This window comes from Hypoxylon trugodes (assembly GCF_022578975.1).
Source record: "Hypoxylon trugodes strain CBS 135444 unplaced genomic scaffold F4822scaffold_11, whole genome shotgun sequence".
In the NCBI taxonomy this organism is placed as follows: Eukaryota; Fungi; Ascomycota; class Sordariomycetes; order Xylariales; family Hypoxylaceae; genus Hypoxylon; species Hypoxylon trugodes.
Window position 1 is genome coordinate 883,855 of NW_026250026.1, and position 12,286 is coordinate 896,140.

The 12,286-nt window shown below is 46.6% G+C and overlaps 5 protein-coding genes across 5 annotated transcripts; 4 read left to right on the forward strand and 1 right to left on the reverse strand.

Moving 5' to 3' along the window:
* Positions 1-1,188: 1,188 nt before the first annotated feature.
* Positions 1,189-5,723, forward strand: F4822DRAFT_438945 (ABC-2 type transporter-domain-containing protein; the record flags this gene model as incomplete). The annotated part of the gene is made up of 6 exons (XM_051462582.1): positions 1,189-1,719; positions 1,769-1,903; positions 1,967-2,103; positions 2,161-3,971; positions 4,032-4,921; positions 4,980-5,723. The coding sequence occupies 6 exons, from the start codon at positions 1,189-1,191 to the stop codon at positions 5,721-5,723; spliced, it is 4,248 nt and encodes a 1,415-aa protein (XP_051309221.1).
* Positions 5,718-6,424, forward strand: F4822DRAFT_78141 (uncharacterized protein). The gene has a single exon (XM_051463970.1). The coding sequence runs from the start codon at positions 5,947-5,949 to the stop codon at positions 6,301-6,303; it is 357 nt and encodes a 118-aa protein (XP_051309222.1). The 5' UTR covers positions 5,718-5,946; the 3' UTR covers positions 6,304-6,424.
* F4822DRAFT_78113 (transferase family-domain-containing protein) lies at positions 6,175-8,279 on the forward strand. Its single transcript, XM_051463969.1, has one exon. It carries the CDS (start codon positions 6,545-6,547, stop codon positions 7,937-7,939), a length of 1,395 nt encoding a protein of 464 aa, XP_051309223.1. The 5' UTR covers positions 6,175-6,544; the 3' UTR covers positions 7,940-8,279.
* A 340-nt stretch (positions 8,280-8,619) lies between these two features.
* On the reverse strand, positions 8,620-9,930 carry F4822DRAFT_434569 (alternative oxidase; the record flags this gene model as incomplete). The annotated part of the gene is made up of 5 exons (XM_051462024.1): positions 8,620-8,951; positions 9,009-9,107; positions 9,167-9,206; positions 9,261-9,590; positions 9,661-9,930. 5 exons carry the CDS (start codon positions 9,928-9,930, stop codon positions 8,620-8,622), a joined length of 1,071 nt encoding a protein of 356 aa, XP_051309224.1.
* A 1,112-nt stretch (positions 9,931-11,042) lies between these two features.
* On the forward strand, positions 11,043-12,104 carry F4822DRAFT_420666 (uncharacterized protein). Its single transcript, XM_051459714.1, has 2 exons — positions 11,043-11,276; positions 11,323-12,104. The coding sequence occupies exons 1-2, from the start codon at positions 11,083-11,085 to the stop codon at positions 11,453-11,455; spliced, it is 327 nt and encodes a 108-aa protein (XP_051309225.1). The 5' UTR covers positions 11,043-11,082; the 3' UTR covers positions 11,456-12,104.
* The last annotated feature ends 182 nt before the right edge of the window (positions 12,105-12,286 follow it).

Genomic DNA, 12,286 nt, shown 5'->3' on the forward strand with positions numbered 1-12,286 from the left:
ATATAAAGTTTGAAGTTAGCTACTGTTTTCCTAATATACCTAGGTAGAGTCACACCTGAGCTCTCATTGGCTAATCATTCTAATAACCAAATTCAATTTATTACCCCTGGAACTATCGTTCTTCACCCCCACCCCCAATCACCCTATTTCCAAGGTTATTTCTTTAATTAATTCATACCTAAGTAGATTGAAACGATGCTATTCAGAACACATTTACTAAGTTCATTATCAGTTACACATAATTGAACGAACACAAACTTGCCCAAGACTCATGACGCCCACATGGATTAACCCAGCCATAGTACAGAAAGACATCCGACCAGCCGTTGCTCGTGTATCTTCAAGCTCGGATTTATCTAGCTTATACTTCTCGGATGTGTTGGTTACTCCGTTCATATTGATTTGTAAGTATACGAAAGAAATAACTCTTGAGTCGGAAGCCTCGGCGACTTTCTCGAGCCACGTAATATGTTCTTATCTACGGTGAGAACAGAAAGTTTCAGCAGTCATCACAGGTATGTTCAAGAGGCGAAAAGACTCACCGGAGGCTTGTGTGGCCAAACTCCGTTGGGGATCTTCGAATCTAAGATAAGCCGTGTAACCATCGTAGGATTCCGGGGCGTACTATCATGACGAAGATTGGTCGAGCTTCGTGTAACCGGATAGACGGGAAACGATCAAGCCCGATATAATCCCTAGGGCTTCTAACATCTTCCTTGTTACTTACTTGAGCGAGAGCGCGAAATCTTACAAGATATAATATGTAGCTGATACTGACGGACATAAAATAATCATGATTAAAAGACGCGGATGGTGTTGGGGCTTGAACAGAGCGTGTCCCCCCAGGTCTCTTTTCCGTCCCAGCACACTAGTCCTGCCGCATTTTCTTCCATACGGATAGCAATAAGATCGTCATAATATCTATCATTTTAATAGCGCATCACAGGTGGCATCTTGGATGCCTACCCTGATACGTTCAACTAAGGTGTCGAGATGCAGAACCACCGGGAGGGATCAGAGTATAGCAGAGAGCTACCTTATTCAACTCCAGTAAGCCCCGCCTCCGACTATGCGGGCGACGATTCATGGCATTCCAAGTCCGATCATCATGTATCCCGACAAGAATCCCGAAGACGTGACAGACCGACGTCCCAAGCGTTGCTCGAGGAGGTGCAAGAGCTCCGACAGATGGTGGCGGACCTCTCGCGGAGACTGAACGCTACCCCAAACCAAAATGTTATCAATCCCGACATCAGCGACATCGATGAAGAAGAGGACGTACTCAACCCACAACATGAAGACTTCGATATTCGAAAGTGGCTGCAGCTTTTCACTAAGGGACTCGAGGACCAGGGACACAAGGGACTACGTACTGGTATAGTCTTTAAGACTCTAAGCATATCAGGATCTGGCGAGCCGGTACAATTTCAACAAACGGTTGCGGATATCCTACGAGCACCCCTTAAAATCATGAGTTTATTTTCGCGACAAAGGACAAGGGAGAGAAAGATACTGCACAGTTTCAACGGTCTCGTCAAGAGCGGGGAGTTGCTTTTAGTCCTTGGTAGACCGGGCTCGGGATGTAGTACCCTACTGAAGTCGCTTTGCGGAGAGCTCTCTGACCTGCACGTCCACGAGAAGTCTATCATCCACTACAATGGTATCCCGCAGGATAAGATGGTGAATGAGTTCCGAGGAGAGGTAACATACAATCAGGAGGTACGTAGCCTGTGTTCAATCCCTTTTGCTCGGTGCTGATCATGATTAGGTTGATAAACATTTCCCTCAGCTTACTGTTGGGGAAACGTTGGAGTTCGCGGCTGCATGTCGCACTCCGTCTCCCGAGATCCATGGTATGTCTCGCAAGGAGTTCAGTGAACACGTGGTTAGGATAGTCATGGCTGTAAGTTTCCATTTGCTCTACTCTGATACCATCCAGTTTTCAGTGTTAATCATTTGAATCTAGGTCTGTGGCCTATCTCATACGTATAACACTAGAGTTGGTAATGACTTCATCCGTGGTGTTTCTGGTGGAGAAAGGAAACGTGTTAGTATAGCAGAAATGATGTTATCCGGATCATCAATATCGGCGTGGGATAACAGGTAACTATCTGCACCTTCCTTTCCTCCCTTAAACATATTTGCTAACCGGATTAATAGTACTCGAGGACTTGACTCGGCTACAGCGCTTAAGTTCGTGCAGAGTCTTAGACTGGCATCCGATCTAAGTGGGAGTGTGAACGCTGTGGCCATCTACCAGGCCAGTCAGGCCATCTATGACGAGTTTGACAAAGTGACCGTTCTCTATGAAGGGAGACAAATCTACTTCGGCCCTGCTAATGAGGCGAAGACCTTCTTTGAGGATCAAGGATGGAACTGTCCCCCCCGACAGACGACGGGAGATTTCCTTACTGCTTTAACTAATCCCAGTGAGCGCACACCCCGTCGCGGAATGGAGGACCGAGTGCCCCGAACTGCCTATGAGTTCCAGCAGTATTGGCGCAACTCGCCAGAGTTCAAAGAACTCCAACGTGAAATTTCCCAGTATCATCGACAATCGCGCATTGCTAGAAGCCATGAAGTCATAACGGATCTGAGGAGCGCCAAGAATTTCATGCAAGCCAAATACGTTCGCCCTAAGTCACCATACACTATTAGTCTACCGATGCAAGTTGACCTTACTACCAAGCGAGCGTACCAACGTCTATGGAACGATAAGTCCGCGACAATTGCAACAACTATGCTCTACGTGGTAATCGCTCTCGTCGTAGGATCAATCTACTATGGGACACCAAACAGTACCGACAGTTTTCAGGCCAAAGCAGCTGTTCTGTTTCTCGCCATTCTAATCAATGCTCTAACAGCTCTTGCTGAAATCAATACTCTATACGCTCAAAGGCCAATCGTGGAAAAGCATGCTTCATATGCATTCTATCATCCAGCAGCCGAGGCCATCGCTGGCATAGTAGCAGACATACCAATCAAGTTCATACTAGCAGTCGGATTCAATATCGTCTTATACTTTTTAGGCGGGTTACGCCGGGAAGCGGGACCATTCTTCTTATACTTTCTCATCATATTTATAGCCACCTTCGTCATGAGCGCCATCTTCCGAACACTAGCTGCCGTTACGTCGAGTATCTCGCAAGCAATGTCGTTAGCAGGTGTTATGATATTAATACTGGTCATTTACGGAGGCTTTGTGATCGCGGTACCTCAAATGAAACCTTGGTTCGCGTGGCTTCGCTGGCTTAATCCTGTTTACTATGGGCTCGAAATTTTAATTGCCAACGAGCTTCACCGTCGGGAGTTCACTTGCGCAAGTCTGGTTCCTAATTATATGCCCGTGCAAGGCGACTCTTGGATCTGCGCTGCTGTCGGGGCCGTCGCCGGTAGTATGACTGTCAATGGTGATGACTTTATGAGCGCTAACTACGGATACCACTACTCGCATGTTTGGCGTAATTTTGGTATCCTACTAGCATTTCTCATAGCTTTCCTGGCGTCATACGTTATTGCGACCGAGCTCAACTCGTCGACCGGTAGCTCCGCCCAAGTTCTCATTTTCCAACGAGGACGGTTACCCGCATCTCTAACGAAGAATGAGCAGAGCATGCTAGATATTAAGGCTTCATCGGATACTCTGATAACAGATATGGCCGCTCCTCCCACTGCCCCACGAGATAAAACTCCAGGAATCCAGCCGCAGAGAGATATTTTCACATGGAGAGATGTTGTATACGACATCGAGATCAAAGGCGAGTCACGCAGACTCCTCGATCATGTCTGCGGGTGGGCAAAGCCCGGTACACTCACAGCTCTGATGGGTGTATCCGGAGCGGGAAAAACCACACTTCTTGATGTTCTCGCGCAGCGAACTAGCACAGGTGTAATCACCGGCGACATGCTCGTCAGCGGCAAGCCCTTGGCCGCCAGCTTCCAACGTAACACCGGATATGTTCAACAACAAGGTAAGTTCGCCATTATCAGACCCCGTCAAGTTTTCCCTCGCTAACGTATGGATTATCCAGATCTCCACCTCGAAACCGCGACCGTCCGCGAAAGCCTACGTTTCAGCGCCGAACTCCGACAATCCCGAACTGTTAGCCGAGAAGAAAAACACGCTTTCGTTGAAGAAGTCATACACATGCTCAGTATGGAAGAATTCGCCGATGCTGTAGTCGGGCAACCTGGCGAGGGCCTCAACGTGGAACAGCGCAAACTCCTTAGTATCGGGGTGGAACTCGCGGCCAAGCCCAAGCTTCTGCTCTTTTTGGATGAGCCAACTAGTGGTCTCGACTCGCAGAGTTCGTGGGCGATTTGCGCGCTTCTGCGCAAGTTGGCGGATTCGGGACAGGCTGTGCTGTGTACCATCCACCAGCCGAGTGCGCTGCTATTCCAGCAGTTCGATCGATTGTTGTTCCTAGCCAGAGGAGGAAGGACGATATACTTTGGCGATGTAGGACGGGATTCCCGCATATTGCTTGATTATTTCGAAGCCAAAGGTGCGCGTCGGTGTGATGACCAAGAGAACCCTGCCGAGTATATGTTGGAGATCGTGAACGAAGGGGCCCAGGATTGGCACGCGATATGGAATGCGAGTGAGGAACGACAAGCTACGAATGTTGAACTCGATCGCATTCATGCCTCGGCGGGTAATCAATCCTCATCTCACGACAACGATGATCATGGAGAGTTCGCGGCGTCTTTTATGACACAATTGCGTCTCATTACATATAGGACTTTCCAGCAATACTGGAGAATGCCTAGTTACGTTATGTCGAAATGGGCACTCTCCATAGCTTCGGGTATCTTTATCGGCTTCTCATTCTGGAAATCAGGTAGTACCCAAGCGGGGATGTCCAAAGTGCTCTTCGGCGTGTTCATGATCACGACCTTGTTCTCTCCTTTTGTTCAACAGGTACGTTGGAGCTCGCGACCTCTCGAATTAAATCAGCATGTGCTAATTTGAGTGCTAGATCCACCCTATCTTCACAACCCAACGCGCGCTCTACGAAGTCCGCGAGCGTCCATCTAAAGTCTACTCTTGGCAATCCTTCCTCGTCGCCAGCACCGTAGTCGAGTTACCATATCAAGCAATCGCCGGCATCCTCGTCTTCGCCTGCGTATACTACCCAATGGTCGGGGTACAAGCGTCCATCCGACAAGGCACAGTCCTCCTCTTTATCATTCAGTTCTTCCTGTATACGACAACATTCGCGCACATGACCGTCGCCGCGCTTCCAAACCCGCACACAGCCGCAGCCCTAGTCACCTTACTCACGCTGCTAAGTCTCATCTTCTGCGGTGTATTCCAACAACCTGCCGCACTCCCAGGATTCTGGATCTTTATGTACCGGGTGTCGCCGTTCACATACTGGATCGGCGGCATCGTAGGTACACTTCTACACGACCGCGCCGTAGACTGCTCCGCAACCGAGACCGCCGTATTCAACCCTCCAGCCAACGAGACATGCGGGGAGTACATGTATGGATTCTTGAAAACGGCGCCGGGGTACTTGCTCAATCAGGATGATACGACCCAATGCCGGTACTGCAGCTATAAGAACGCAGACCAGTACCTAGCGCCGAGCGGTGTTGAGTATTCCGACAGATGGCGGAACTTTGGCCTAGTCTGGGTTTTCATTGTATTTAACCTTATGGTCACCGTTACGACTTATTATCTCTTCCGTGTGGCTAAGTGGAAAGGGTTCAAGAGGTAAACTTACGACATTTACGATATTTGCCTGGGTGGGGGTTTATTTTGGTTTTGGGAGTTCGATCAGAAGGTTAGAGCTAATTAGACACGATGAATAGACGGGTATAGACGGCCGCGGTAGAAAATGTTGGTTGGGATTCGGGCTACTTTTACGTTAACGTAAGCCCATACCTACGTATACACTCATGATTTAATGCATCTGTTTTTCTGGAGATTCACAACGGGCTATGGTCAAGATTGTCTACTCGCACATATTGCTGTCTTGCACTTCAATAACGTTCATTTTTAACGCCAAAATCCCGCTAATAGTATACGGGCCTCTTTCAAGCCCCTGCCTTCCGTTCGGCCAGACCGTGGTTGAAGCGATCTTTTTACTAAGTACAGGGGCAATTGAGATCGTAGCCGTCTTCAGGCCAAGTACGTCATCGAAGCTGGCGGAGCTCTCCCAATCCCACGTCAGAACATCAAACGCAGCGCATTTCAAGCCAATTGAATATCAAATTGAATCAACACTGGAAATATTTCCCCTTACGCGCCAAGGATACAATACGCAAAGCGTGTCGCGTCGGCGGCATCTTAGCTGAAACTACGGCCCCGATGATGCCCCCGAGCCCCCGAAATTTGTTCTACTTCATATCCGCAAGCTTCAGGCATCAAAATTGTCGACTAAACCAGGCAACGAAATAAAAACAAATTCATGCATTCTTACGGCAAGAAAAGGATATAAAGAATAGAGGAAAAAAAAAATATTAGTTTAGAATCAATCAACATCGAGACTTACTAAATTGAACTTCGTCTAAAAGAAAAACAATCAATCGCATCACCATGGCCGAAACGCAATTTGCCGAGGGCATGACGCCGCTCGATTTGCTCATGCCCGGGGGATATATCGGAGCCGTCTTGGTATTCCCAACAACGGAACCGCCTTCGGATCTTTTGACGAAATTTCAAAATGGGTTGGATCTTGTGTGCAAGCGAATTCCATGGCTTATGGGACAGGTATTTCAAACATCCACGGCGGAAGGACAAAAACCCTCGCTCGAAATCCGCTGGACTGCAACAGATGCGGCGCCGCGTATCGTCGATAAGGGTACCCTTTCAGCTACATACGAAGAACTATCTCAGGTCAAAGTTCCCCTGGAAAGTATTCCTTCGGATATGTGGCCTACCCCTGGGCAAGTGCAGGCGGAGCTTGGATCTGGATCTGGAGCGCCTGTTTTTGGAGCCAACTTCTTCCGTTTCACCAACGGCAAGGCAGTCGGATTGTGCGTCCAGACACACCATAATTCTATGGACGGCTTTGGGTTTGCGGAGATCATCAATCTATGGGCGCAATTTATGAGCGAACCCGAATCCCAGGTCCCGAGCTTCAGCTTTGCATCGGAAAGAAACACTCGTCTCGCAAAAGCAATCGGCCAAAACCCCAACACCGCTTCCCTTGACGAACTCTTCGAAAAGCACCCAGAATACTCCAGAATCCCTCCAGTTCTACCCACCGAGTTCGCATCCTGCACCTCTGAAATCTTGACAATCTCCATGAAGAAAATTGAAACTTATAAAGAAAGCCTAAAACCCCACCTGGAGACGACCCCATCAACCAACACGGTAGCATGCGCCCTCCTCTGGTCCGCCATAACCCGCGCCCGCATGCGCCGCACACCAGACCTAGAGCACAAAACCAGCCGTCTGCCCATGGCCGTCAACGGGCGCAAACGTCTCGACCCCTCTCTCGCCGACCATCAAAACCCGTATCTAGGGAACATGGTTCTCTTCTCCACCGCCGAGCAACCAGCACGCTCCGTGTGCGACTGCAGCACCGCTAATTCCGCAGTACTCCTCGCCGACATCTGTCGCGCCGTCGCACAGGCCCAATCACCAGAACGTATCAACGGGACTCACATCCGCGAAGTACACCATCTAGCCCATGAGATCAACGACCACCGGACTATTTTCCCTGGATGGGAGTTATTCGGGTCCCGTGATTTATTCATCACCAGTTGGGCCGATCTCAATTTCTATGAATTCGAGTTTGGCTCCGGTCTAGGAAAACCGGAGTTCGTGAGAATTCCGTATGCGCAGGCTGATGGGAATGTAATTATCTTGCCTCGGAAGAGAAATGTAGATGGCCCTGTTTCGTCGCAGGTGATTGAAGCTGTGATTATGCTGCAGAGGCAGGACTTGGATGTGTTGAAGGAGGATAGTTTGTGGGAGAAGTTGTGAGCTTATTCGGCTCCGGGATGGGGTGTCCGTATATTAGAATTCATTGGGTAGGAAACATTCGTTAATGGAGTTATTCCAACGTAAGCTCTCGTATGAATAGGGATTTCAATGTTACACCAAACTATTACTGTTGGCAGAAATTTGAGGGTCGGTAGATAATCCAGGAACCGCACCAGCCGCCAGCAACGGTATTTGCTTTTGCTGCAGTAAGTATATTTCCATTGCTAAACCCGAGTATGCACTGCGTCACAGACCCATAAATACTGTTACACCAAGCACGCGATATATCATAATCTGCAAGTGGTCATTAATAAGCTGTGCCGACACGAAGTCGCAATGAAGAGCTTTTCCATTGAATAGAAAGTAGAGATCATCTTAGTCTAAAGGAGTCGAGATCTGGACCTGGAGAGATTGCCAATTGCGCCCCCTAACTCCGGTCCATTCTATGGGTATTTTTTTAATATCAAATCATCGCAAAACATCGACCAGGGACTGGTTCCCGAATATTTGCTCCGTGGCAAACGTAACGCCGTCTCAATGCACCGCATTCCTGCCTGCGACCGGCTAGGCATGGTGTAATCGAAATCATATCTATGTCCCCTTTTTTCTTAAATGATATTACATGAAATTTTTTATCGATGCCTTTTCTAAACTTGATGAAAACAAGTTTAGATAGAAGCTTAGAGGACTTCATTGCGCTCGTAACCCTGTGCTTTTAAGGCGGGTCTAGGAGGGGCTCGGCCGTCCTTGTACACGCTGACGAAGGGATTCGGGTCTTCGTTTAGGTTCAGGTTACTCAAAGTGTGATTGACACCTCTGTGGCAGGCTTCATCGGCTCGGATGTATAGGATAAGGTCTTTCATTGTCCGTTTTCCTTCAGGCATATGCCAATACTGAACGGCAATGTCGGGGACGACGAAGTTCGGATCCGACCACTTCGGCAAGTGACCGTCTTCGATTTGTTTGATGGCAAGCGTGTACGTGTGCACAGCTTCTTCCTCCAAGTAACCCACTATAGACAGTTAGTGTATTGAACAGGGGCGAAAGAATAATCTCCGGCGAAGCTTACCGAATCGATGCGTGAGCTTAGGTGATATCAAATAAGTAATGAATAGGCCGTTGAAGTAGACGCCTTGGGCTCCAATAAGCAGTAGCTTCATGAACCAGCCTAGGAAATATTAGTTAGAACAAATCCTGTGGTTGTTTTTTTTGAAATCAATGGCTTACCGGGTTCACACATCTTCATGAATGTCAAGAGATGCATTCGCTATTGATACAGATTAGTACATTGCGAACTGTAGGAAAAGTGGAGTCAATATACCTCATTGTACGACTCCTCCAAGAGGGTCTCGATGTAGCCATTATCCCGCTTCAGTTTCCGAATGCTGTGCAGATGCCTCAACATTCCAGCAACCATTCCCGGGACACCGGCGATGGACTCGAGGAATAAGAATCTCAGCAGCCATTGGCCTTCGGTTAAGGGCTTGATGGTATTGACAGCGGTAGTCGGGTTCGCTTTATCCACTTTTTGTTCCTTCTTCATACCGGTGAAGAAATCCATTCCCCATCTGCACATACGCATAAACTTCCAGGCGGACCAATCTCCCCACGTCTGAGGGGGACGGTGGGACGGGACAACAGCGAGCATCTCCTACATTGAAATGGATCGGTTAGCCATTATGACCTATATAGCATGGTAACAAAAGGGTCTTGCAACTAACCTCTTCAGTATAGCCATGGTGAGGCCATGCGGGCGGTGTTTGGCGGATGTTCTCAGTTTCCTTAACTGGGAAAAAATCCTTAAAGCTGGCTATATGTGTTGTGGAAAATGCTCGTGAGCCTCCATTGTGCTGGATAGACGCAACAAAACCGATGCGAATTCCTGCAGGATAACCAACAGTCGAGGTACGAAGAAGGGTTGTGGCAGCTTTGGACAGCCGAGCAGCCTGTTTCGGCGTGCAAAGGTTGGTCTGAACTTTGGTTGATAGCATTGGGAGTAGTAGTTGTGGCGATGTAGATAGTGATGGGTCTACTATGACTACTAGGACCAATAGGAATGCGTGGATTGGTAAGAGTCAAGCAGTTTCTAATTTAGATATACTTGAAGAGAAAGGGATACTAGTGAATACTAGTGAATAGAAAAGATGTCGATGTTCTTATTGAATGTAACTTGGGTGTAACACAAGAAAAGAGTAGAAGATTGCCTAAGGAATCAGAAATACTTATACCTTTCTGACTTACAATGTATGTACTTGTTTACAACGGAAGGATAGATCCTGAGACAACTAACTCAGGTACCACTGACCCATATCGACTACCATACGGAGCTAGAAAATGGAAAGAACAAAAAAATAATAATGGGAAGGTCTAAGACGGCGAGGAAAGAACTCCCCGGCGTTCATCGTATAAGTTAGGCGAATGGGAAACCACAAGCCAGACGCCGAACCTAGACGGTATGTAAAAGAAGCGGGTACGTATGTACACGGTCCGTTTTTTGTCCTTTCTTTTTTTTTCATTAGCTTGCGCAAATTAATGTAGCAATTCTTACTCATGCCCTTACAGCCTCATGCTTGGCGGGGTATGGCAAATATGACAGTATTGTAGCATGGAAATTTCGTCGCCGTTTTGGTAGCTAAAGAATCAGCTGGCCTAAAAAATCGGGAATTACAGGAAGTGTAGGGGTTGGGGGTCACTCCGGTACATTTTCGGGCGGGAAGCGGCCCCAACTCGTCGGTTATCGGCGAAATTCAGTGAGCATGTACCCTAATTCTTACCATTGGGGATAGCTTCAAAGCCCGTTGGAGATTGCAAACATGCAGATAAAATTGTGAATATTGTAGTCACCAAGTTCCATTATTTCGATGCTAAAGTTTGGAATTGGTTCGGAAATTTTATATGGTAAAAAACTATGAAGAGAAAATAAATTAATACCATTATTCGTTAACGAGTACTTACAATTGTATATCCGTTTTGGCGGAATGAACTAATTCAATTAGTCATCCATCAGGACGCTTAAGATTCAGATGACTCGAATCAACTCCATAAAAATACGAACGGTATGGGTGCTAATATTTAGGTTTTAGTCTACCCAGTAATGCGCGCAGTGGGAACCGTAGGACTGGGTACCGCTAGTGTAGTGTAGCATGCAGACAGCTTACATGAAGAGAATGATTTCCAATTTTAGTAGCATCAACTTGACCGCGAAATTTTATTTTATTCCAATCGAGATTCTTCTATTTGATATCAACTTTCTTTGTCCTCTACAAAATTTATTCTGGATAACTGCAGAGGCATTTTTGTGTCCTACATACACATATGTAATTATTAATGCTGGAAAGTATGTAAGTACCTAAGTACCTTGAGACTCTACTTATAAGTGATAGAAAACCATCGTGTTGTAAGCGTACGCAACCGTCTACATCTTGTCTTGCAATAACAGCCTCGATAAGAAAGTTGGCGCAACGGTTCAAGGGAAGCTTCCCAAATTACAAAGACCCCGACGTGGGCTACTGTTAACCTACCCGAGCATAAGCTAAAACACCAATGAGTGTAAAAGCAAAGGCCACAGGGAGGAACGAACACATGTTACACAAGGATAGAGGAGCCTGTGTAATAACGGAGCAAGACTCAAAACCAGATTGTGACACGACCTACATCAGAGTGACTGTGTATTGCAAGACCCGTAGACAATTTTTTTTTGAAAGTTTGTTAAATTTCATCTGGTTGATCCGTTGTATTTGGTTAGTTATATATATATATATTTTGAATTGGAAGTGGACATATCTGAACGTGTTGAAACTGGTTGTACTGAGTTATCAAGACGCTTAGGTATGTGTAGTCTATTAATTATGAGTTCGAACTTGCTTTGGTTTGAATCTTAAGCCTTTTTTTCTATTTCCTTAAGAACCATTAGACCGAGCCTAACCATATAGCTATTTGTATTCTCTATTTAGTATTTGGGAGAACTCTTTATCAGTAGCGAGCATAAGTGCGGGTACAGAAGTTGTTTGATGATTATGTAATGCGACGTACTAGTCGATATGTATTTAGATTAGTCTTTCAGGGTTGGTTTGAATATTGAAAGTTATCGTTAGGTACAAGACAAGCTACGGTTTAGGATTCAATAGAAGAAAAGTATTTGTGTAAAAATAGTTAAGAAGGTTCATATCAAAGGAGATGTTTATATGAGTTTAGGTGGGCAATTAGAGGTATATATATGAGATGCCGCAAGGGTTCTGATGTAAACGTCACTAGGCATATTTAGGTAATTGGGATTTTCTACCGATAACGCCGATAAGATATTTTTATAGGCTTTTGTGAACTCGACAGGAACATTGAATTCAATCA